This window comes from Oncorhynchus nerka, linkage group LG9a, assembly GCF_034236695.1.
Source record: "Oncorhynchus nerka isolate Pitt River linkage group LG9a, Oner_Uvic_2.0, whole genome shotgun sequence".
NCBI lineage: Eukaryota > Metazoa > Chordata > Actinopteri > Salmoniformes > Salmonidae > Oncorhynchus > Oncorhynchus nerka.
In genome coordinates this window covers 41,564,674-41,589,954 of record NC_088404.1, presented here as the reverse complement: position 1 = coordinate 41,589,954, position 25,281 = coordinate 41,564,674, and the positions used below count along the sequence as shown (strand labels likewise).

At 45.7% G+C, this 25,281-nt stretch overlaps 1 protein-coding gene across 1 annotated transcript in view; it reads right to left on the bottom strand.

Annotated features, from left to right (window-relative positions):
• Positions 1-25,046, bottom strand: part of cdh13 (cadherin 13, H-cadherin (heart)) — a 554,022-nt gene extending 528,976 nt beyond the window's left edge. Inside the window, exon 1 of the mRNA XM_065022614.1 lies at positions 24,858-25,046. Within this exon, the coding sequence (XP_064878686.1) occupies positions 24,858-24,902 (45 nt within the window). The 5' untranslated portion in view covers positions 24,903-25,046. The remainder of the gene's footprint in view (positions 1-24,857) is intronic.
• Between the last annotated feature and the right edge of the window lie 235 nt (positions 25,047-25,281).

Sequence of the window (25,281 nt, the reverse complement as noted above, 5' to 3'; positions counted from 1 at the left end):
TGTGAAGAGAGAACACCACACTACAGAAGGTGAATTTTCCATGAGGCAGCCAAGCAGAGCCAAGTCAGCACAGCCCAGAGAGGTCAGACACAGCAGAGAGGGAGGGAAACATGATGAGATGTGATGAGATCTATTTAAAGCAACAACAACAAAAAAGTGACTGTGATATAAAGTGTCTCTTTCAACCTTTCAGTTAGATTTTTTGACATGAAAAGTGACACTGTCAACTCCACAAAGTCAAGAGAGAACTGAAACCTCCAAATGAAAGTATCTCCCAATTGTGGAGTAGCATAGCAATACCCACTGAACACAGAGAGGAGTTTGAAACCAGCAGCTTTTAATACCGAACCCTGTCAGCACCTGCTGGCTTTCTGTCTGACACTCCCACCCGCTACCGCAAGAACTGGTCCGAACCCAACCACAGTCCCGCAATGTTATTTTAGGCATATGTGACACAGCTCACTTGCCAACCATGATCGTAGCGATTTTGCGCCCTATAGGCAATATCAAAATGTGTCCCATTCTATTATGCTACCGGTATTACTAGACGTAGTTTCAAGAGAGCAGAGTTGGAGAGAATTTCTTTTGAGCTTTTAGGAGTGGGACGATTTTCAGACGGAGATAAATACGGGTGATCAATATTTATTTGTAGGCAATGTAGTAAACTATAGCCTAATCATATTTAGGAAGTACATTTCCTTGGAAAGATAACTGCCTCGTGTTTCTCGGCCCATGCATAGGCTATCGCCTACTCTATTTAACTGAGACCACAAGCGCACCTCATCTCGCAGGTATGGCTACTCAATTTGAAGCAGCAAGAATGATGACAGCGGACACTTGCACTTTCCCTTGAGCTACGTTTTGCATGTAGGATTTAGCCTTCCTTTTAGGAGGACGATTTGCAGGAAGAGAGGAATACACGTGTAATGAATATTTATTGAAAGTTAAAAAGTGCAACGCTCTCTCACCATGGTAGCCACTTGTTTTCCTTTCCAATGATAATTGAATGTTTCGATTGCACCTCGACTCACGTTGGTTGAGCACCCTCCACTTCCTCCATTATCAGTATGTATTTGCAGTGTCAGACACTGTAGTAAACTATTGCCTAATCATAGTTAAGTTAATTTCCTTGGAAAGATAACCGCTGTCTGATGTTCCGCCCATGCATAGGCAGCCTACAGCCTACTATTTCATTGAGACCACACGTATACTAGGAACACTTGATCTCACACGCCACACTAGGAGAGGAGCGGTAGGCTACTGAAGTTGAAGCAGCGAATTCTGAGTTTGGGAATAATGTGACAAATATGTGCTTTTAACACAATAGGTAGTCCTAGGCTAATCCATACCAATAAGAAAGACAACCGTTTCCAAATAATCTGAGGAACAAAACAAATGTTTAATCCCAAAGTCGTCTGTCTGACCGCCCGCTCCCATCCGCAGCATGAAAAGGGCTGATGCCACAATGATCTGTCGGAACCCACAGCCCTAACTCCAAGTACAAAACAGGATCAAATACATACCTACTTCAATAATGTGAGCTCTCAGGAAACATACATGACAACCGGTTGTTATGGTGCCTGTTTTGTACAGCCTCTCTACTATACACAATACACACAGTAAAGAACAAACACACTCATTTGATGCAAAAAGCACTTTAGTTGTGAGAAACGTAGCACTACCATGTAGACTCTCAGAGAGGGTTAGAGACTGCAGCAGAACATTTGTAAGGGAAAGTGAACATAGTAAATGTGCTGGGACAGGAGGGTTCACCAGGCAATAAATCATCAGACAGTGCATGCTAGTTTAATCATGTCTGCTGCACACCACACTAGGCCTTTAATGACCGTGGGTTCTCTTACTGGTGAGATAACACAGACAGGGTCTGTGACCCACGAGATAACCAGCGACACAGGAGCCAAAAGTGCATGGACTCCCAATACAAGTCAAGAACTACTGAACAGATTGACTTGACGAAATGGTTATGATTTGATTGCCCCAATACTCTATTGGTATCATCAATACTGCATTATAAATTAGAGCTGGTAGATTAGAATACTGAAAACGGAGGGGAACATGAATCACTCAGTAATGACTATGGTGCTGACAGGCAGTATATTTCCAGCAGTGTTAGACAGACAGAAGCTTTTATTTAAGGAACTGGAGTCCTTCCCACTGTCTGCTTAGAGCTTAGTGAGTCATAATGCTAGCCTGCCATGTGCTGAGTGAGTCTGACCATGATATGTTATGAAGGTTAACATTCACAGTGATTTGGCACTTGGCTGTCTGTTTGCCTGTGTTAAATACTCTGGGCAGTCTGTGTGACATTTACATTTGGAAATCATTGAGTGGATGATGAACAGGACATTTCCTCCAGAGCCACACCTTACTTCTCTTCTGATTCCATTAGCACTGTGATGCACCAAATTATCTCACATCGATTCAGCTCTCTCACAATAGGATAAACATTCAGCAGAGTCGCTGTCGCAAATATCAACACACTGTCAACACACAGCAACACACCCATGTGTGTTGTCACTGGGTGTATGCCTGTGTGTGTGTGTGTGTGTGTGTGTGTGTGTGTGTGTGTGTGTGTGTGTGTGTGTGTGTGTGTATATATATATATATGTGTGTGTGTGTGTGTGTGTGTGTATGTATATATATGTGTGTGTGTGTGTGTGTGTGTTTTTACGAATGCTATTTTTCTTTGTATTATAATTTGTTTACTCTGCATTGTTGGGAAGGACTCATAAGCACACATTTCACGGTAAGGTTGACACGTTGTATTCGGCGCATGTGACAAATAAAATGGTATTTGATTTTGTGTGTAGAAGCAGGGGGTGGTGTTGATGATAGATGTCGGACAGTGCTTCAGTGCGAGAGAGGCCTTCAACAGTGCAACACACTGACAACCAGCCACCCGGTGTGGCTTTAGCTAACCAGCCACCCGTTGTGGCTCTAGCTAACCAGTCCACCGTGTGTGGGTCCACCGCAGCGGAAAATTGTGTCCACCAAAGCGTGCAGGGTGGGGAGAGGATATGACAGCCAAGACATGAAATTCTAATGAAAATCAAATCCAGCCCGCTGGTTCCAGAGAGAAATCTAGACTGCTCGCTGAAACTCCCCACAGATCGGGGCCGTGAAAATCAGATAATGGCATGTGGTTGAAGGTAAATGTATAATGAGCATGCATATGTGTGCTTGCATGTGTGTGTGCTCTGTGCTCTGTGTGCGTGTGCATTTCTGTGTGTCGAATAATTAGAGAATGAGTGTTAACCCCATCAGTCCCGAGACCCCAGCAAACATCGTCTTTTCATTTTTCTTACTTTCATTTTTCTGACTTTCATTTATCTGACTTTCATTTAGCTGCATGTCCAGCCCTCATACACTATCTAGCCTCACAATTGAGTGTTTAACCTTTTTTTTACAGACAATCAGAGCTACAAGTTGAATGCAAAATTATTCGTATTAAACAGTTGCATTTTAGTTTGATTGACAAAGGGTTTTTCTTTATTTTTACTATTTTCTACATTGTAGAATAATAGTGAAGACATCAAAACTATGAAATAACCCATATGGAATAATGTAGTAACCAAAAAAGTGTTAAACAAATCAAAAGAGATTTTACATTTTACATTCTTTAAAGTAGCCATCCTTTGCCTTAATGACAGCTTTGGCAAACTCTTGGCATTCTCTAAACCAGCTTAACATGGAATGCTTTTCCAACAGTCTTGAAAGAGTTCCCACATATGCTGAGCACTTGTTGGCTGCTTTTCCTTCACACTCTAAGTGACTACCACATGAAGATGGTTGAGAGAATGCCAAGAGTGTAAGGACCAACTCCGGAGAAGAGAAGCAGGTCACGGGAGTTGAACATTTAATGAGGAACAGACATGGAACAAGCCAGGAACAGCGTCATCATACGGGTAACACAACATATTAACATTAATGCTGAAGCGGGGAACAGAGCAAGGGAACGGACAGATAATGGGGAAGATGGGTGACACCTGGAGGGGGGTGGAGACGATCACAAAGACAGTCGAAAAAGATCAGGGTGTGACAAAGAGTGTGCAAAGCTGTCATCAAGGCAAAGGGTGGCTACTTTGAAGAATCTCAAATATATTTGGATTTGTTTAACACTTTTTGGGTTACGACATGATTCCATATATGTTATATGATAGTTTCACATTACTTCACATTATTTTACAACGTAGAAAATAGTAAAAATACATTTTAAAAACCCTTGAATGAGTAGTTGTGTCCATACTGTTGACTGGTACAGCTCGACGGAAAATAATCTTGGTTGACCAACAGCCTATAGATCAAACAATCGACCAGTCGACTAATTGAGGTCAGCCCTAATTGTGATCCTCACGATTCTATTGATTCTCTATGTGACTCATTTCAGGAATCTAGGGGTATGTCGTGCGTTACTACTTCACAGGAGAGCCATTTGAATGTAAACAAAAAAAATGAAATCAAAATTTGTTTTGTTTTTTTGTGTCAGAAATGCCTTCTGGAACTTACCTTAAAATTACATTAATAAATACATTTGTTAAATTACAAGTCTAGTTGGTTTAGCCACGGAAAAAGACAGGAAGCCATGACTGGCTGAGATAATGACTATCCCACCAATCCTTGACTTTGGTAATGTAATTTACAAATTAGCCTCCAACACTCTACTGAGCAAATTGGATGCAGTCTATCACAGTGCCATCCGTTTTGTCACCAAAGCCCCATATATTACCCACCACTGCGACCTGTATGCTCTCGTTGGCTGGTCCTTGCTACATATTCGTCGCCAAACCCACTGGCTCCAGGTCATCTATAAGTCTTTATCTCAGCTCACTGGTCACCATAGCAACACCCACCCTTAGCACGCGCTCCAGCAGGTATATTTCACTGGTCATCCCCAAAGCCAACACCTCCTTTGGCCGCCTTTCCTTCCAGTTCTCTGCTGCCAATGACTGGAATGACTTGCAAAAATCACTGAAGTTGGAGACTTTATTCACCCTCACTAACTCTAAGCACCAGCTGTCAGAGCAGCTTACCGATCGCTGCAGCTGTACACAGCCCATCAGTAAATAGCCCATCCAACCAACTACCTACCTCATCCCCATATTTGTTTGAGTTTTTCTGCTGTTTTGCACACCAGTATTTCTACTTGCACATCCTCATCTGCACATATATCACTCCAGTGTAAATTGCTAAGTTGTAATTAATTCGCCACTATTGGCCTATTTATTGCCTTATCTCCTTATTTCATTTGCACACACTGTATACAGATTTTTCTATTGCGTTATTGACTGTACGTTTGTTTACCCATTTACATTTACATTTAAGTCATTTAGCAGACGCTCTTATCCAGAGCGACTTACAAATTGGTGCTTTCACCTTATGACAACCAGTGGAACAGCCACTTTACAATAGTGCATCTAAGTCTTTTAAGGGGGGGGTGAGAAGGATTACTTTATCCTATCCTAGGTATTCCTTAAAGAGGTGGTGTTTCAGGTGTCTCCGGAAGATGGTGATTGACTCCGCTGTCCTGGCGTCGTGAGGGAGTTTGTTCCACCATTGGGGGGCCAGAGCAGCGAACAGTTTTGACTGGGCTGAGCGGGAACTGTACTTCCTCAGTGGTAGGGAGGCGAGCAGGCCAGAGGTGGATGAACGCAGTGCCCTTGTTTGGGTGTAGGGCCTGATCAGAGCCTGGAGGTACTGAGGTGCCGTTCCCCTCACAGCTCCGTAGGCAAGCACCATGGTCTTGTAGCGGATGCGAGCTTCAACTGGAAGCCAGTGGAGAGAGCGGAGAAGCGGGGTGACGTGAGAGAACTTGGGAAGGTTGAACACCAGACGGGCTGCGGCGTTCTGGATGAGTTGTAGGGGTTTAATGGCACAGGCAGGGAGCCCAGCCAACAGCGAGTTGCAGTAATCCAGACGGGAGATGACAAGTGCCTGGATTAGGACCTGCGCCGCTTCCTGTGTGAGGCAGGGTCGTACTCTGCGGATGTTGTAGAGCATGAACCTACAGGAACGGGCCACCGCCTTGATGTTAGTTGAGAACGACAGGGTGTTGTCCAGGATCACGCCAAGGTTCTTAGCGCTCTGGGAGGAGGACACGATGGAGTTGTCAACCGTGATGGCGAGATCATGGAACGGGCAGTCCTTCCCCGGGAGGAAGAGCAGCTCCGTCTTGCCGAGGTTCAGCTTGAGGTGGTGATCCGTCATCCACACTGATATGTCTGCCAGACATGCAGAGATGCGATTCGCCACCTGGTCATCAGAGGGGGAAAGGAGAAGATTAATTGTGTGTCGTCTGCATAGCAATGATAGGAGAGACCATGTGAGGTTATGACAGAGCCAAGTGACTTGGTGTATAGCGAGAATAGGAGAGGGCCTAGAACAGAGCCCTGGGGACGCCAGTGGTGAGAGCGCGTGGTGAGGAGACAGATTCTCGCCACGCCACCTGGTAGGAGCGACCTGTCAGGTAGGACGCAATCCAAGCATGGGCCGCGCCGGAGATGCCCAACTCGGAGAGGGTGGAGAGGAGGATCTGATGGTTCACAGTATCGAAGGCAGCCGATAGGTCTAGAAGGATGAGAGCAGAGGAGAGAGAGTTAGCTTTAGCAGTGCGGAGTGCCTCCGTGATACAGAGAAGAGCAGTCTCAGTTGAATGACTAGTCTTGAAACCTGACTGATTTGGATCAAGAAGGTCATTCTGAGAGAGATAGCGGGAGAGCTGGCCAAGGACGGCACGTTCAAGAGTTTTGGAGAGAAAAGAAAGAAGGGATACTGGTCTGTAGTTGTTGACATCGGAGGGATCGAGTGTAGGTTTTTTCAGAAGGGGTGCAACTCTCGCTCTCTTGAAGACGGGAGGGACGTAGCCAGCGGTCAGGGATGAGTTGATGAGCGAGGTGAGGTAAGGGAGAAGGTCACCGGAAATGGTCTGGAGAAGAGAGGAGGGGATAGGGTCAAGCGGGCAGGTTGTTGGGCGGCCGGCCGTCACAAGACGCGAGATGTCATCTGGAGAGAGAGGGGAGAAAGAGGTCAGAGCACAGGGTAGGGCAGTGTGAGCAGAACCAGCGGTGTCGTTTGACTTAGCAAACGAGGATCGGATGTCGTCGACCTTCTTTTCAAAATGGTTGACGAAGTCATCTGCAGAGAGGGAGGAGGGGGGAGAGGGAGGAGGATTCAGGAGGGAGGAGAAGGTGGCAAAGAGCTTCCTAGGGTTAGAGGCAGATGCTTGGAATTTAGAGTGGTAGAAAATGGCTTTAGCAGCAGAGACAGAGGAGGAAAATGTAGAGAGGAGGGAGTGAAAGGATGCCAGGTCCGCAGGGAGGCGAGTTTTCCTCCATTTCCGCTCGGCTGCCCGGAGCCCTGTTCTGTGAGCTCGCAATGAGTCGTCGAGCCACGGAGCGGGAGGGGAGGACCGAGCCGGCCTGGAGGATAGGGGACATAGAGAGTCAAAGGATGCAGAAAGGGAGGAGAGGAGGGTTGAGGAGGCAGAATCAGGAGATAGGTTGGAGAAGGTTTGAGCAGAGGGAAGAGATGATAGGATGGAAGTGGAGAGAGTAGCGGGGGAGAGAGAGCGAAGGTTGGGACGGCGCGATACCATCCGAGTAGGGGCAGTGTGGGAAGTGTTGGATGAGAGCGAGAGGGAAAAGGATACAAGGTAGTGGTCGGAGACTTGGAGGGGAGTTGCAATGAGGTTAGTGGAAGAACAGCATCTAGTAAAGATGAGGTCGAGCATATTGCCTGCCTTGTGAGTAGGGGGGAAGGTGAGAGGGTGAGGTCAAAAGAGGAGAGGAGTGGAAAGAAGGAGGCAGAGAGGAATGAGTCAAAGGTAGACGTGGGGAGGTTAAAGTCGCCCAGAACTGTGAGAGGTGAGCCGTCCTCAGGAAAGGAGCTTATCAAGGCATCAAGCTCATTGATGAACTCTCCGAGGGAACCTGGAGGGCGATAAATGATAAGGATGTTAAGCTTGAAAGGGCTGGTAACTGTGACAGCATGGAATTCAAAGGAGGCGATAGACAGATGGGTAAGGGGAGAAAGAGAGAATGACCACTTGGGAGAGATGAGGATCCCGGTGCCACCACCCCGCTGACCAGAAGCTCTCGGGTGTGCGAGAACACGTGGGCGGACGAAGAGAGAGCAGTAGGAGTAGCGGTGTTGTCTGTGGTGATCCATGTTTCCGTCAGTGCCAAGAAGTCGAGGGACTGGAGGGAGGCATAGGCTGAGATGAACTCTGCCTTGTTGGCCGCAGATCGGCAGTTCCAGAGGCTACCGGAGACCTGGAACTCCACGTGGGTCGTGCGCGCTGGGACCACCAGATTAGGGTGGCCGCGGCCACGCGGTGTGGAGCGTTTGTATGGTCTGTGCAGAGAGGAGAGAACAGGGATAGACAGACACATAGTTGACAGGCTAGAGAAGAGGCTACGCTAATGCAAAGGAGATTGGAATGACAAGTGGACTACACGTCTCGAATGTTCAGAAAGTTAAGCTTACGTAGCAAGAATCTAATTGACTAAAATGATTAAAATGATACAGTACTGCTGAGGTAGGCTAGCTGGCTGTGGCTGCGTTGTTGACTTTGTAGGCTAGCTGGCAGTGGCTGCGTTGTTGACACTACACTAATCAAGTCGTTCCGTTGAGTGTAAAGCTTCTACAATGCTGCTATTCGGGGGCTAGCTGGCTAGCTAGCAGTGTTGATTACGTTACGTTGCGTTAAAAGAACGACAATAGCTGGCTAGCTAACCTAGAAAATCGCTCTAGACTACACAATTATCTTTGAAACAAAGACGGCTATGTAGCTAGCTATGTAGCTAGCTACGATCAAACAAATCACACCGTTGGGACTGTAACTCTGTGTTGTTGTTTTTGTCGCACTGCTTTGCTTTATCTTGGCCAGCTCGCAGTTGTAAATGAGAACTTGTTCTCAACTAGCCTTCCTGGTTAAATAAAGGTAAAATAAAATTAAAATTAAAAATAAAAATGGGCTGGACATGCTGAGAGATGAGTTCAGATTTGTCTGCCATGTAGCACGCTTCTGGCTATAACATGAGCTGCTCAGTATGTGTAGGTAATCCTTCTAACACTACTTTTTTGAAAGATGCTCTACACTTTCTGGAGGACTGAGTTTTGAAATCAGTGGAATGTCTGGGCAACCATGACATCCGTGACAAAGAGGGAGAAGCTTTCATCCATGTATTCGGGTAAGAGGGTCTAGCTAGCTACATTTTCAGATATTATACATATGGACCATAATGTAGTTACAGTTTTATTCACATGTTTTCAAGTACTACTGACAAATAATGCATTTAGATTTTTCCATAGATTGTAATGGACACATATGATGTGTGTAAAATACTTTTTGGAAGGTTGTACTGATTATAGTGAGCTAAGCTATTTGCCAGCTACGTATGGTGCCATGTTTGTTGACATTATACAATGCATTCTGGGTGTCACGTAATCTGTCAGACCAAAGATGTTATAATGAGGTGAAGGAATGGTTCACTCATCGTTCGGGTAAACTTCCGAAAGTGAATGAAGGGAAGTGGATGCTCGTAGACGACACACCCCCATTGACATGCATACTATAAACAGACCAAACTCATCTTGTCTCCTCTTATTATCTTTGATTGATGCAAAAAAAAACAAGCATGGCAGCTTGTGTTAAGTCAATCTTTCCTCAGTTAGCGCTAGAACAAATGTAGCCTACATTTTTCCGGTTTGGATGATTGTGTTATGGTGTAGCTACTTCTGTGAATGTCTGATCATTCCATCCTATAATAAACTGGTCACATTCTGGACATAACTTTGTAAGGACTGTGTTCGTGCAAAATGTTTCTGTGAAAAAAAAAGTGTGGCCAGCTCATATGCTAATTGTTGCGTCAATCGAAAATGGACATTCTAAATAAGTGTTCTAATCAAGTGTTCTAATCAAGTGTTCTAATCACACAGGTTTGATTGTACGCAATAGGGACCACTGTAGAATGATCACACCCGTTTGTTGGTACGTGTGAAAAGGTTAAATGGATGGGTTTATTGGGGGGGGGGGGGTATATATATATGCTATGGACCACCAGGCTGTCATGCAGCCTGTCGTTTTTGTGTTTATACTTTTTGCATAACGACAACGACAAGTTTGATGTCGGAAGACAATAGATAGTTCATGATGTCATTGCGACAACTGTCTACAGACATGTCGATAGACATAGTATAAACTAACCTTTAGTCTTTAATTATTTGGTTGTTTAGTACACTACTGTACTCACTCTCCTTAGCACATGGCCTCGTGAAAATCCTTAAAAAGATGTGTGGGGCTAAGGCTTAAGAGGGTGTGAACGATGCTGAGTGGGTGTAGACCACCTAGACCTCTCCAGTGCCATTTTCTCAAAAGTGGGGTTACAACTTTCAAAGCTGAATTACTTTCCCATTGTTCCTCAACTATAGTGCATGATATACCATTTTCTAGCTCTGAGTCTGTACTTTTATCCAATGCAAAAAAACACAATTTCCAATTTTGCTACATAAGAGCAAATTGAGCTGGTCAGTCACATTTGTATTGCGATTCAATACTGTGATTTTATTGCGATTCCATGATCCAAACATAATGCTCACCATGTGTCTTCTGCAGAAGGACAAGAGAGAGCCATGAGAAAATTTTTGATCAGTCATGGAAATAAAAGTGCTGAAAACAAATTGGCCACCTACTTAAAAAGAAGATGCAAAACAAGATATGAAGGAAAAATACTGAAGGTTTGGTGCAGGTACAACCAACTCGCGCAAAAACAATGTGGCAATATTGTCAAAACGGTACCATATGATCGTCAAAAAGAATACACCAATATGTAACTGTATAGATTTGTTTCCTGATCACTAGTGCCTGACTGAACACATGACAGAGCTGCAATCAGACACCTTTAAATCTTATCTCAACACTAGAACAATAGCTTCCAGTCCCCCCAAAATAGCTATGCAAAGCCGCTTAATAACTAACACGCTTTGAGATTTCTATACACCAAAAATCACAGCTTCTCTTCTACTTCAGTGGCATAAAATGGTTTCTTTAGAACAGCATTCAAGAGGGATCTTTTTAAATAGATATGTCCTTATACTTAGACGTGTTCTGTACACACAAATTAAATGGGCTGGGTTTTATGTGTCAAAATAGGCACAGCAGCTCCCCGTTTCTAATGGCCTATTCTGTTACTATCACATAATGTTCATATCAAAGTGACGGTCAACGGTCATACAATCTTCAAAGGGATTCTTTGCCTTTCTCATGTCTGATGGAATGTAATTACAGTAAGATGCTACATGATGGATGTGATACTACACATCAAACATTGTACAGGTTACAAAACAAAGTACAGTGGGTATCATAAGTATTCACCCCTTGGAGTTCTTTACATTTGATTGTGTTACAAAGTGGGATTAAATGTATTTAATTGTAATTAATCGTCAACAATCTACACAAAATACTCTGTAATGTCAAAGTGGAATAGAAATTATAGATATTTTTTAAGATGAATGAAAAATAAAACACTAACATACCTGGATAAAAATAGTATTCACACCTCTGAGTGAATGTTAGATACATCTTTGGCAGCAGTTACAGCTGTGAGTCTTCTTGGCTAAGTCTCATAAGAGTTTTTACACACTTGTATTGTGCAATATATTTGTCCATTATTCTTTTCAAGGTGTTGGGGCTCATGGCTAGACAGCAATTTTCAAGTCTTGCCATAGATTTTCAAGCAGATTTAAGTCAAAACTGTAACTTGGCCACTCAGGAACATCTTCTTGGTAAGCAACAGTGTAGATTTGGCTTTGTGTTATAGGTTATTGTCCTGCTGAAAGGTGAACTCCTCTCCCAGTGTCTGGTGTGAAGCAGACTGAAACAGGTTTACCTCTAGGATTTTGCCTGTGCTTAGCTCCATCCAGTTTCTTTTCATCCTGAAAAATTCCCGTTTTTGCCAATGTCAAGGATACTTTGTATTCGTATATTTGTAATCTATTTTCACTCTGTCATTTAAGTCATTATTGTGGAGTCACTACAATGTTTTTGATCCATCCTCAGTTTTCTCCGATCACAGCTGTTCCCGTAGCTGTTTTAAAATCACCAATGACCTCATGACCTCATGGTGACATCCTGTCCTGCAGCTCAGTTCAGAAGGACGACCGTATCTTTGATGTGTCTGGGTGGTTTAATACATCATCCACAGCATAATATAATTAAGCAATAAGGTACAAGGAGGTGTGGTATATGGCCAATATAACACGGCTAAGGACTGTTCTTTGCATGACGCAACGCGGAGTGCCTGGATAGAGCCCTTAGCCGTGGTATATTGGCCATATACCACAAACCCAGGTGCCTTATTGCTATTATGAACTGGTTACCAACGTATACCTGTGGTATATGGTCTGATATACCACGGCTGTCAGCCAATCAGCATTCAGGGCTCGAACCACCCAATTTATAATGCTAATTTGACCATGCTTAAAGAGATATTGAATGTCTGATTTGTTATTGTTACCCAGCTACCAATTACTGCCCTTCTTTATGAGGCTTTCAAAAAGCTCCCTGGTCTTTGTAGTTGAATATGTGCTTGATATTCAATACTTAACTGAGGGACCTTTCAGATGTTGTATGTATGGAGGAAAGAGGAAGCGGTAGTCATTCAAAAATCATGTCAACCCCTATTATTTCATAGGTCCATTTAATTTATGTGATTTGTTAAGCCACTTTTTTTAAGCCTAAAGAAAGGGGGTGAGTACTTATGCAATGTCTATGTTTTAGTTATTTAATTTGATTAATTTGTAAACGTTTATAGAATATATTATTTTCTTTTTATTATGACATTATTATTATTATAAAATAAATATTTAAAAAAGTATTTACAATGACGGCCTACCCCTGCCAAACCTTCCCCTAACCTGGACGATGCTGAACCAATTGTGTGCCGCCCTATGGGACTCCCGATCATGGCCAGTTGTGATACAGCCCGCGATCAAATCGGGGTCTGTAGTGATGCCTCTAGCACTACGATGCAGTGCCTTAGACTGCTGCGCCACTCGGGAGCCATGGAGATAATGGAGTATCTTGTATAGATCAATAACAAAAAAAATCACATTAAATCTATTTTAATCACACTTTATAATGCAAATAAATGTGAAGAAATACTAGGTGGGGTGAATACTTATGATACCCACTGTATATGGTGGATGATGACTATGGTATGGAAAAGATCATTGGCAATAACATCCCTTCTATTTCACCCATCATTTCAGACTGCATTACACAACCACCAAACCCTTAAAAGAGGATATTAATTGGATCTAAATTAAATCAATTTAACTTCCAGCCCCCAGTCAAAGGCAGACTAAAGTACTGGCTCAATCATTCCACCACACGATGACATCAAAAGCAATAAAAGGGGAAAGCTATTCTAATTGCCTGCAAGCGACCTCCTTACCAATATAGTGTGTTGTATGCTCTATTTCCTAGTCCTCCAACGGCAACTCACTTCTGACAGCCAAGTTCACATGTTTAATCTCCAATCTGCTTTGGCAAAGCATTTTCGAAAACACACACTTCAAACAGTGGGGCTGGGTAGGTAGGCAGATCTGAAGAGCATTGTCCCGGTCTCCATCCCAATAGGATATCTGGCTCCATGTCGCCATCTTGCAGTCCAGGGGAAGTACTGCGGTTGTCGGGGTGGAGGCAGGTTGATTGATTCCCTCTCTCCCAGATGTGACATTCTGCTCACACCTTCTGATGTGGATTACAGAAGATGAAAGGCAACAGGCGGACTAGCGAGCAGGGGGGAGAGCACGAGACAGGGGTGAAAAAGGACCACCTCTCTCTGAAGAGAGCCATGGCCTCTAATGTCTCCACTGGTTACCACCCTCTCGCTGAGCTGGGAGGGTGGCAGGGAAAGGGCATAATGGGCTACATTCAGAACAAGTGTTCCATTTGGCTTGTTCCAAGAGACTGCTGTAATGCTAGGCCACATTGAAATGGTACAGAGAGTTCAGCCCCCCAGAGACGCACTGGCTGGGGACAGAGTCATAAAATCACAGGTACAGAGTTAGAGAGGCAGAGGAATAGAGAAGTGAAAAGGTGAGTATGGAAAAAGTTTGCTCCAGTGAAAGTGCAGCAATCAGCGGGAGTGTGACACACACACACACACACACACACACACACACACACACACACACACACACACACACACACACACACAGCACTCATCATAAATCAGGGAGATGCAGATCTCTCTCTGCCTCCCACTTATCTTCCCCCCTGTCATCCATCATTCCCATCGCCATGCGTCCACACACACCTCCCTGTCCAGAGGGAAGCGCTTCTCCTTGTTAAGAACCAAAGTCATCATCACGCCACTCATTAGTATTTCACAACCCTTTTAATACAGCGGGGATAGTGCAGCAGGGTAGCCTTGTGGTTAGAGCATTGGACTAGTAACCGGAAGGTTGCAAGTTCAAATCCCTGAGCTGTCGTTCTGCCCCTGAACAAGGCAGTTAACCCACTGTTCCTAGGCCGTCAGTGCACTGTATAATACAGGGGGGATAGTGCACCGTATAATACAGGGGGGATAGTGCACCGTATAATACAGGGGGATAGTGCACCGTATAATACAGGGGGATAGTGCACCGTATAATACAGGGGGGATAGTGCACCGTATAATACAGGGGGATAGTGTCTTGTATAATACAGGGGGATAGTGTCTTGTATAATACAGGGGGATAGTACACTGTATAATACAGGGGGATAGTGCACCGTATAATACAGGGGGGGATAGTGTCTTGTATAATACAGGGGATAGTGTCTTGTATAATACAGGGGGGTAGTACACTGTATAATACAGGGGGATAGTGCATTGTATAATACAGGGGATGGTGCACCGTATAATACAGGGGGATGGTGCACCATATAATACAGGGGGATAGTGCACCGTATAATACAGGGGGATAGTGCACTGTATAATACAGGGGGATAGTGCACTACAGGGGGGATAGTGCACCGTATAATACAGGGGAGATAGTGTCTTGTATAATACAGGGGGATAGTGTCTTGTATAATACAGGGGGATAGTACACTGTATAATACAGGGGGATAGTGCACCGTATAATACAGGGGGATAGTGCACCGTATAATACAGGGGGATAGTGCACTGTATAATACAGGGGGATAGTGCACTGTATAATACAGGGGGGATAGTGCACCGTATAATACAGGGGGGATAGTGCACCGTATAATACAGGGGGGATAGTGCACCGTATAATACAGGGGGGATAGTGCACCGTATAATACAGGGGGGATAGTGCACCGTATAATACAGTGCACCGTAAGCAGCTCCATATTACCATGCCTCATGTAGCGTCTTTCTCATCTTTCAGCAGGCTGGTCTGTCTGGCTCCCACAGAGCCTGCTGAGTAGATGATGCTTGCCCAGGGTTCAGCAGCACTCACATACCAGCTCTCTCTCTCTCAATACCTTACTACACACTGATAGATCATTACCATCTCCTATAGTCTCAGCCTCACAGACACACGCAGCAGCTCTTACTTATACAACGGGATGGAATCATCACAGACAGAGGACACAGGAACACAGACTTATAATGAGCATGCTACTTCCGGGTTGGAGCGAGCGGTCGCATTCGCACTTCGGCTCGCAGGTAGTATAACTTTTCATTACATTTCACTATAGCACAACGGTTTGATTTGTCTAATCTTAGCAATTTCTCCTTAGCTAGCTACATAGCCGTCTTTGTATCAAAGATAATTGCGTAATCATCGTATTTCGTCGTCCTAACGTAATCTACACTGCTATCTGCCCAGCAGCTAGCCAGCTAGCCAGCTAGCTAACGTCCACTGTCTACCAGTTGTCTTTGCTGTCTTTGCTGTCTTCGTATCCAAGATAATTGTGTAGTTTAGAGTGTGTAGTCTTAGAGTGATTATCTTAATTTACCGAGGTTAGCTAGCCAGCTATTTGTCGTCCTTAACGTAGGAGACACTGCTAGCTAGCCAACAGCTAGCCAACGTCTGCTGAATAGAACTTCCTCACTCAACAACCCGGTCGCATTCCGCTTCGCTCCACAGGTAGTATCACATTTTCATTTCATTTCATTACAGTACAACGGTTTGATTTGTTTGATCGTAGCTAGCTACATAGCTAGCTACATAGCCGTCTTTGTATCAAAGAGAATTGTGTAGTCTAGAGCGATTTTCTAGGTTAGCTAGCCAGCTATTGTCGTTCTTTTAACGCAACGTAACGTAATCGACACTGCTAGCTAGCCAGCTAGCCCCCGAATAGCAGCACTGTGGAAACTGTGGAAACTATCACACTCAACGGAACGACTTGATTAGTGTAGTGTCAACAACGCAGCCACTGCCAGCTAGCCTACAAAGTCAACAACGCAGCCACTGCCAGCTAGCCTACTTCAGCAGTACTGTATCATTTTAATCATTTTAGTCAATAAGATTCTTGCTACGTAAGCTTAACTTTCTGAACATTCGAGACGTGTAGTCCACTTGTCACTCCAATCTCCTTTGCATTAGCGTAGCCTCTTCTGTAGCCTGTCAACTATGTGTCTGTCTATCCCTGTTCTCTCCTCTCTGCACAGACCATACAAACGCTCCACACCGCGTGGCCGCGGCCACCCTAATCTGGTGGTCCCAGCGCGCACGACCCACGTGGAGTTCCAGGTCTCCGGTAGCCTCTGGAACTGCCGATCTGCGGCCAACAAGGCAGAGTTCATCTCAGCCTATGCCTCCCTCCAGTCCTCGACTTCTTGGCACTGACGGAAACATGGATCACCACAGATAACACTGCTACTCCTACTGCTCTCTCTTCGTCCGCCCACGTGTTCTCGCACACCCCGAGAGCTTCTGGTCAGCGGGGTGGTGGCACCGGGATCCTCATCTCTCCCAAGTGGTCATTCTCTCTTTCTCCCCTTACCCATCTGTCTATCGCCTCCTTTGAATTCCATGCTGTCACAGTTACCAGCCCTTTCAAGCTTAACATCCTTATCATTTATCGCCCTCCAGGTTCCCTCGGAGAGTTCATCAATGAGCTTGATGCCTTGATAAGCTCCTTTCCTGAGGACGGCTCACCTCTCACAGTGCTGGGCGACTTTAACCTCCCCACGTCTACCTTTGACTCATTCCTCTCTGCCTCCTTCTTTCCACTCCTCTCCTCTTTTGACCTCACCCTCTCACCTTCCCCCTACTCACAAGGCAGGCAATACGCTCGACCTCATCTTTACTAGATGCTGTTCTTCCACTAACCTCATTGCAACTCCCTCCAAGTCTCCGACCACTACCTTGTATCCTTTTCCCTCTCGCTCTCATCCAACACTTCCCACACTGCCCCTACTCGGATGGTATCGCGCCGTCCCAACCTTCGCTCTCTCTCCCCCGCTACTCTCTCCTCTTCCATCCTATCATCTCTTCCCTCTGCTCAAACCTTCTCCAACCTATCTCCTGATTCTGCCTCCTCAACTCCCCTCTCCTCCCTTTCTGCATCCTTTGACTCTCTATGTCCCCTATCCTCCAGGCCGGCTCGGTCCTCCCCTCCCGCTCCGTGGCTCGACGACTCATTGCGAGCTCACAGAACAAGGCTCCGGGCAGCCGAGCGGAAATGAAGGAAAACTCGCCTCCCTGCGGACCTGGCATCCTTTCACTCCCTCCTCTCTACATTTTCCTCTTCTGTCTCTGCTGCTAAAGCCACTTTCTTCCACTCTAAATTCCAAGCATCTGCCTCTAACCCTAGGAAGCTCTTTGCCACCTTCTCCTCCCTCCTGAATCCTCCTCCCCCCCCCCCCTCCTCCCTCTCTGCAGATGACTTCGTCAACCATTTTGAAAAGAAGGTCGACGACATCCGATCCTCGTTGCTAAGTCAAACGACACCGCTGGTTCTGCTCACACTGCCCTACCCTGTGCTCTGACCTCTTTCTCCCTCTCTCTCCAGATGAAATCTCGCGTCTTGTGACGGCCGGCCGCCCAACAACCTGCCCGCTTGACCCTATCCCCTCCTCTCTTCTCCAGACCATTTCCGGAGACCTTCTCCCTTACCTCACCTCGCTCATCAACTCATCCCTGACCGATGGCTACGTCCCTTCCGTCTTCAAGAGAGCGAGAGTTGCACCCCCTTCTGAAAAAACCTACACTCGATCCCTCCGATGTCAACAACTACAGACCAGTATCCCTTCTTTCTTTTCTCTCCAAAACTCTTGAACGTGCCGTCCTTGGCCAGCTCTCCCGCTATCTCTCTCAGAATGACCTTCTTGATCCAAATCAGTCAGGTTTCAAGACTAGTCATTCAACTGAGACTGCTCTTCTCTGTATCACGGAGGCGCTCCGCACTGCTAAAGCTAACTCTCTCTCCTCTGCTCTCATCCTTCTAGACCTATCGGCTGCCTTCGATACTGTGAACCATCAGATACTCCTCTCCACCCTCTCCGAGTTGGGCATCTCCGGCGCGGCCCACGCTTGGATTGCGTCCTACCTGACAGGTCGCTCCTACCAGGTGGCGTGGCGAGAATCTGTCTCCTCACCACGCGCTCTCACCACTGGCGTCCCCCAGGGCTCTGTTCTAGGCCCTCTCCTATTCTCGCTATACACCAAGTTACTTGGCTCTGTCATAACCTCACATGGTCTCTCCTATCATTGCTATGCAGACGACACACAATTAATCTTCTCCTTTCCCCCTTCTGATGACCAGGTGGCGAATCGCATCTCTGCATGTCTGGCAGACATATCAGTGTGGATGACGGATCACCACCTCAAGCTGAACCTCGGCAAGACGGAGCTGCTCTTCCTCCCGGGGAAGGACTGCCCGTTCCATGATCTCGCCATCACGGTTGACAACTCCATTGTGTCCTCTTCCCAGAGCGCTAAGAACCTTGGCGTGATCCTGGACAACACCCTATCGTTCTCAGCTAACATCAAGGCGGTGGCCCGTTCCTGTAGGTTCATGCTCTACAACATCCGCAGAGTACGACCCTGCCTCACACAGGAAGCGGCGCAGGTCCTAATCCAGGCACTTGTCATCTCCCGTCTGGATTACTGCAACTCGCTGTTGGCTGGGCTCCCTGCCTGTGCCATTAAACCCCTACAACTCATCCAGAACACCGCAGCCCGTCTGGTGTTCAACCTTCCCAAGTTCTCTCACGTCACCCCGCTCCTCCGCTCCCTCCACTGGCTTCCAGTTGAAGCTCGCATCCGCTACAAGACCATGGTGCTTGCCTACGGAGCTGTGAGGGGAACGGCACCTCAGTACCTCCAGGCTCTGATCAGGCCCTACACCCAAACAAGGGCACTGCGTTCATCCACCTCTGGCCTGCTCGCCTCCCTACCACTGAGGAAGTTCAGTTCCCGCTCAGCCCAGTCAAAACTGTTCGCTGCTCTGGCCCCCCAATGGTGGAACAAACTCCCTCACGACGCCAGGACAGCGGAGTCAATCACCACCTTCCGGAGACACCTGAAACCCCACCTCTTTAAGGAATACCTAGGATAGGATAAAGTAATCCTTCTCACCCCCCTTAAAAGATTTAGATGCACTATTGTAAAGTGGCTGTTCCACTGGATGTCATAAGGTGAACGCACCAATTTGTAAGTCGCTCTGGATAAGAGCGTCTGCTAAATGACTTAAATGTAAAAATGTAAAAATGTGCTCTGTCACCCCCCATACACATAGATACAAATTAAAGCCACAATGTGTGCTTGTGTGCATCTCTGACTGGGATGTGTTCTGTCTGTGTTGTTGGTGAATTTGAATGGGAGGCAGGAAAAACAGAGAGAGAGTGTGAGTACTCATGAATACATGTTTTAAATGTGAGAGAATGAGGGAGCAGAGAGAGAATGGAGAGAGAGAGAGAGTGATACAGACAGAGTCTGGCATGGAAACAGAGACTGCCTGCTAGCAGTGCAGTATGCTCAGCCTCAGACAGTCACTGGTTCCCTTTCTCTCTGGCTGCCTGGCTGTTTCTGTTTGTACTGAGGATTTGGGAGTCCCGGGCTTTGCAGCTCTTCCCCAGCAATTATCTGCCTGACGGAAGGATGACAGCAAACAGACGAAGAGATGAAGACATTGTGGAAACAGGGTGACGCCATCCCACTGCCATCTCCCCTCCTCCTCCAGTTTTCTCTGCTCTGCGTGCGTGTGTGTGTGTGTGTGTGTGTGTGTGTGTGTGTGTGTGTGTGTGTGTGTGTGTGTGTGTGTGTGTGTGTGTGTGTTGGTTCTTCTTTCCTTGTGTGGACCTAAAATCCCCAAACGTCCCCACAAGGATAGTAAAACAAGAACAAAGGCTATTTTAAGCTTAGGGATTAGGTTTAGAGTTACGGTTACTGTTACTGTTAGGGTTAGGGTTACAATTAGGGTTAGGATTACAATTAGGGTTAGAGTTACAATTAGGGTTAGGGGTACAATTAGGGTTAGGGTTGCAATTAGGGTTAGGGTTACAATTAGGGTTAGGGGTACAATTAGGGTTAGGGGTACAATTAGGGTTAGGGGTAATGGTAAGGAGTTAGGGTTAGGGTTACAATTAGGGTTAGGGGTACAATTAGGGTTAGGGTTAGGTTTAGGGTTAGGGTTAGGGTTAGGGTTTGGGATATGGGTTAAGGTTAGGGTTAGGGTTTGGGATATGGGTTAAGGTTAGGGTTAGGGAAAATAGGATTTCTCATAACATAAATACAGCCAAACACTGTCTGCCAGTTCACAAGGTTCTCTTTCTCTCTCTACACTAACACAGGCACACAAACAAGCCATTATTTCATTTGCCCATGACAGAAACCTTTTCAGTTGTCACATTCATTGAATTTATATCCATTGGCATTTTGTATAATTAGGCTACAGCAGGCCGATATTAAACCTGGATACATTCAAATGGAGAGCTCTCTGTTTGGGGACATACAGTATTTACTCTAATTATCAGAGTTTCCTGGCCGGTAAAACATCCCCCTCCAGTCCTACCTTGCAGTCCTCTACCCCTCCATTCCATGAGAGCTAAATTGCTTTGCTCCAGGCAGAGAAGATATGGATGGTTCACTTTCCCACAAGGTCAAACCCTCCGTGAACAGAGTTAAGACCTTACAGTCCATTAAAGTGAACCGCTGAACCACAATCATCAGGGGAGAGAGCACTGTAGATCTGCTCGCTCCCTGCTTCGCTTAGTCTTCCATTAAGACAGTGTGTGTGTGTGCATGCGTGCGTGCGTGTGCGTGTGTGCGTGCGTGTGTGTGCGTGTGTGTGCATGTGTGCGTGTGTGTGCGTGTGTGTGTGCGTGCATGTGTGTGCATGTGTGCGTGCGTGTGTGTGCGTGTGTGCATTCACGCAGGTGCATTTCCGTCAGCATCATCATTTCCAGGAAGCTTTTACTCCAGAATGGCTGCCATCAATAACAGCTACACCCAAATAAACTCTTAAGAGCTCTCCAACGTCTCTAACATCACAGGGTTGGCTCTCTCCTTTCATACCTTCCCTTCATTACACCACTGGGGAGCAAGACTTTCAACCCTCCAACGGCTAATGCCTCCATAATCACTCATTACTACTGGACACGCAGCTCATCCGTGACATGTAGGAGGATGCTGGGGTCAAGCCACCTGACCTGTGTGTTCATGGCCCAGGGCTGATGATGTGATAACAGCCTGTTTTGGTGTTCATCTGTAACCCAGTCCCACAAATAGATCTGGGGGTGAGAGATCTGCAATTAGGAGAATCATCAGGTCCATGGCTGACCTTGGGTGGAGTGCTGCACCCCTCACAAGTTGAGAGAGAGAGAGAGAGAGAGAGAGAGAGAGAGAGAGAGAGAGAGAGAGAGAGAATGTGATAGCCATCAGCACTAATGACTGGCTTCCCTCATTGGACTTATTGTGATCCTTCACCAGACATAATTAACACTAGGAAATACAAAGCTCCTCAAAACACCAAACATCAGATACAGAATGTTGGGAGGAATGTGGTTTAGCCTGCTCTGTATCCAAAACTTCTCCCAAACTTTAAGGTTCAATGTAAAAGTAGGCTAAAGGGTTAATTGAGGGCATGGCTAGGAATTGTGTGTGTGGGGAAGGGAGGGAGGGATGAGTTTATACTTTTTGGCTTAGCTAAGCTTGATAAGATCACTAAAACAGAGATGTTTTCTACCTCTGAGCACTCACCTCAGTAGGGCTAAGATTTATATTCTCAGCCAATCAAATTTGCTTGTGTGCATTTCCGAATTTTGGCAGTGATATGACCGTATGTGTCTTTGTGTTTATGTGTGTGTTTGTGTGTGTGTGTTTGTGTGTGTGTGTTTGTGTTTGTCTAACTGGCCACGGGCAGGCAGTGGGGTGTGTGTGTAGTCCCCTGTCCATGCACCTGCTGCTGCAGTAATAAATGGAGTTGACATGCGGCCATGGCTGTGTCCCTTCTCTTTGATACTGCTGGATCAGTGGAGTGAGCCGTGGGCTAGAGGAGAGGAGGGTCACTGAGGTGGGCACTCTTGTCTGTCTGTTTTCAGGCACCAAGGTAACGCTCGCTCTCCCATTCCCCCTTGAACGGTCACTTTAACATTCCCCTGGACTCCATGACCTTAAAGGACCCTGCCAACACCCCCCTGTCACACTCACACTGCAGGGTGGCTTAGAGGGGACTTTAACAGTCTGTTGACCACCAGACCCATAAACGTCCAGAGTAACAAATCTATCTTCCCGGGCCGAGCTCGCTGACTGACTCCCAGGTATTAGCGGAGAAGAAAATAACTACTGCCTGTATTGCAGTCATCTTAGAGAAGAGGGTCCCATCACTTTCTTGCCCTTTATCTTTCCCTTTTCATTCCCTAAAACCACCTGCACAGTGCACTGTGCTGAGCCTTTTGAGGAAATACTTAGATAAGTCTATAAAATAAACAGTCTCCAGGTCCACAAGACTGCTTCAGAGAAAAATATGTAAAAAAGGAAGGGAGAAAAGGAGAGCCAGAGACAGGGAGAAAGGCAGAGTGAGAGATAGAGAAATATTGGCACATGCACCTCCCGGCTGTGGTGTTCTTATTCTGAATCATCGCTGAGGCTCTCAACTGCTTAGCGTTTCATTTCAAATACAGGGATTTATGGGGGGCACAGCAGCAGCTTATTCTGGAGGCAAACTTGGCGCCCTACCTGGGCTGCTTGCTATAAATAACAGGGGTTCACTTGATCACACACAGAGTGTACAGTAATATACTGATATTGGCCTGTATTCAGTGGGTTATAGACAGATTAACATGGGGTAGTACACATGGGATAACAGGACATGGTAGAGGCATAGGGTACAGCTATAAGAACTTGGATGTAAGTTGTGTTGATCTGGCATTTGGGCCAACAGAGAGCCAGACAACTCTGGCAGTAACAGTCTGGGACACATTCTCTCCAGATGCAGCAGGAATGAACTTTTATTTCTCCTTCATTTACATGTACCACCCAGCACCCGATTAAATCTATTTTTTAATATAACAAAGTATGTTTATTTCTGCCATTTTAGCCAGACATCAGTGGAAATAAATGCAGTGCAAGTTTAGCAGCAGTACAAAACGGAGTCTGCTTGGTAGCCTGAGAATGCAGCTACTCATAGCAAAAGTTGAGTAACAAACATCTGGGCTCCAACACACAACAATAACCATGTCATCTATCAACACTAATAAATATGAAAAGTAAAGCTACCAATCGTGATGGTCAAAATTCGAGGAAAAGCCGGACAATTCTGCGCCTGTCACTGCTTGCACCTTGCCCTTTGACGGCGATAGACAACTGGGTGTTCACCGGACAGCGGTCACCTTTGATGCTGCCTACTAGGAATCCAGGTCTCAAACAAGGCAGTTGACAGCACCTGTTGAGTGAACACTTTGTAAAATGTCCCCATGTTTCATATTTTCATTGCAACTTCATTCTGCAATGATGAGCAACAGTAGCCTACAAACAACCAAGGCTTTGAAAATTGGTCGCCTACTAGGCTGATTTTGCTGTGTCATTATTCAGCTATGTTGCCCTTCAGCACTTAAATAGAGCAAAGTGTGATTGAAGGAGGCATCTGCTCCAAGTTATCAGTCTCTCCAAAGGAATGCCAGATAAGATTGGCAGCGAGCTATCTGAGCAAGTATAGCCTACATTAGAGGCGGCTGTCAAAGGGAAACGGAGAGGGGAAATAAATACAAGAAAATGCATCTAAATTGCATTCCTAGCGTCCAATACCACTATGGCCTTATTATTCAAGTTAGACACTGACTGCTTCAGTTATACTCTCAGAGAGCTCAAGAGCTGCCTGCCATGTGAATCCTCCCCTCACACCGTTCGTTCACCCACATGAACAGAGACAGAGCCAAAGAAACGCTCAACTTTGTAGCTGAGCGGAATATAGATGTGGCTGGAGACAAATGTTCGGCCGTGATTTGCACATAGCTCCACACATTACCCCCAATATCCTTAATGGACGGCTAAATATGAACGGCATCTCTAAACCGAATGTCTGACCACTGCAGATTAATGCCAAACTCGACACTCACACCCCAAAACGACTAGGTGCCGCAAATGCTACATGTAAATAATTGGCAGTCTTATTCCTCGACTGCTTCCCAATCATATATTTCGTGCTATTAAGTTACTGTACGATTCACCGTTCTGAAATGATATTGGCTTAATGTATTTTATTTTATATTTAGGTTTCATTCAATCTATGTAGACAAGCATGCAATATCGTTGGCTATGCAATGCAAATATACATTGCCCCCTTGCAGTTAGTTAAGTGCATGTTAAAGACTGGAATATAAATCATTGATGAACAAATGCGGGAGGGAGCTATTGCCACATAAAACGATCCTGCTTACCTGTGAGACGAGGAACACAATGAGGATGCGGATGCCAATCTCCATGGTCTCAATTCTCTGGGAATAAATTTCAAAACAAGGTACAGGTTTGACCAGCTCTGCTCATAATTCCAGAGTCGAACTGCGAGCGTGAGAGTAAAGAGCTTGTCGCGAGCTGCCAACTTCCCAAATAGAACTGCAGCCTCATGAGCAAAGCATTGGATAGAGGCGCCGCCGAGACCACAACCAATAGATTTATAGGGGGATTTTTTTTATACCAGCCGGAATAACGCATCCGTATCAATCTGAAAAAAGTATTGGGTCTGATTTGTATTATCTATAGACAATTTACATGGACTGACACACATGCATATGTGTTTGAATATTCAACTAGTAGATGCCCTCAACCTTTGATATATTTTTTTTCGATTTGTAAATAATGATA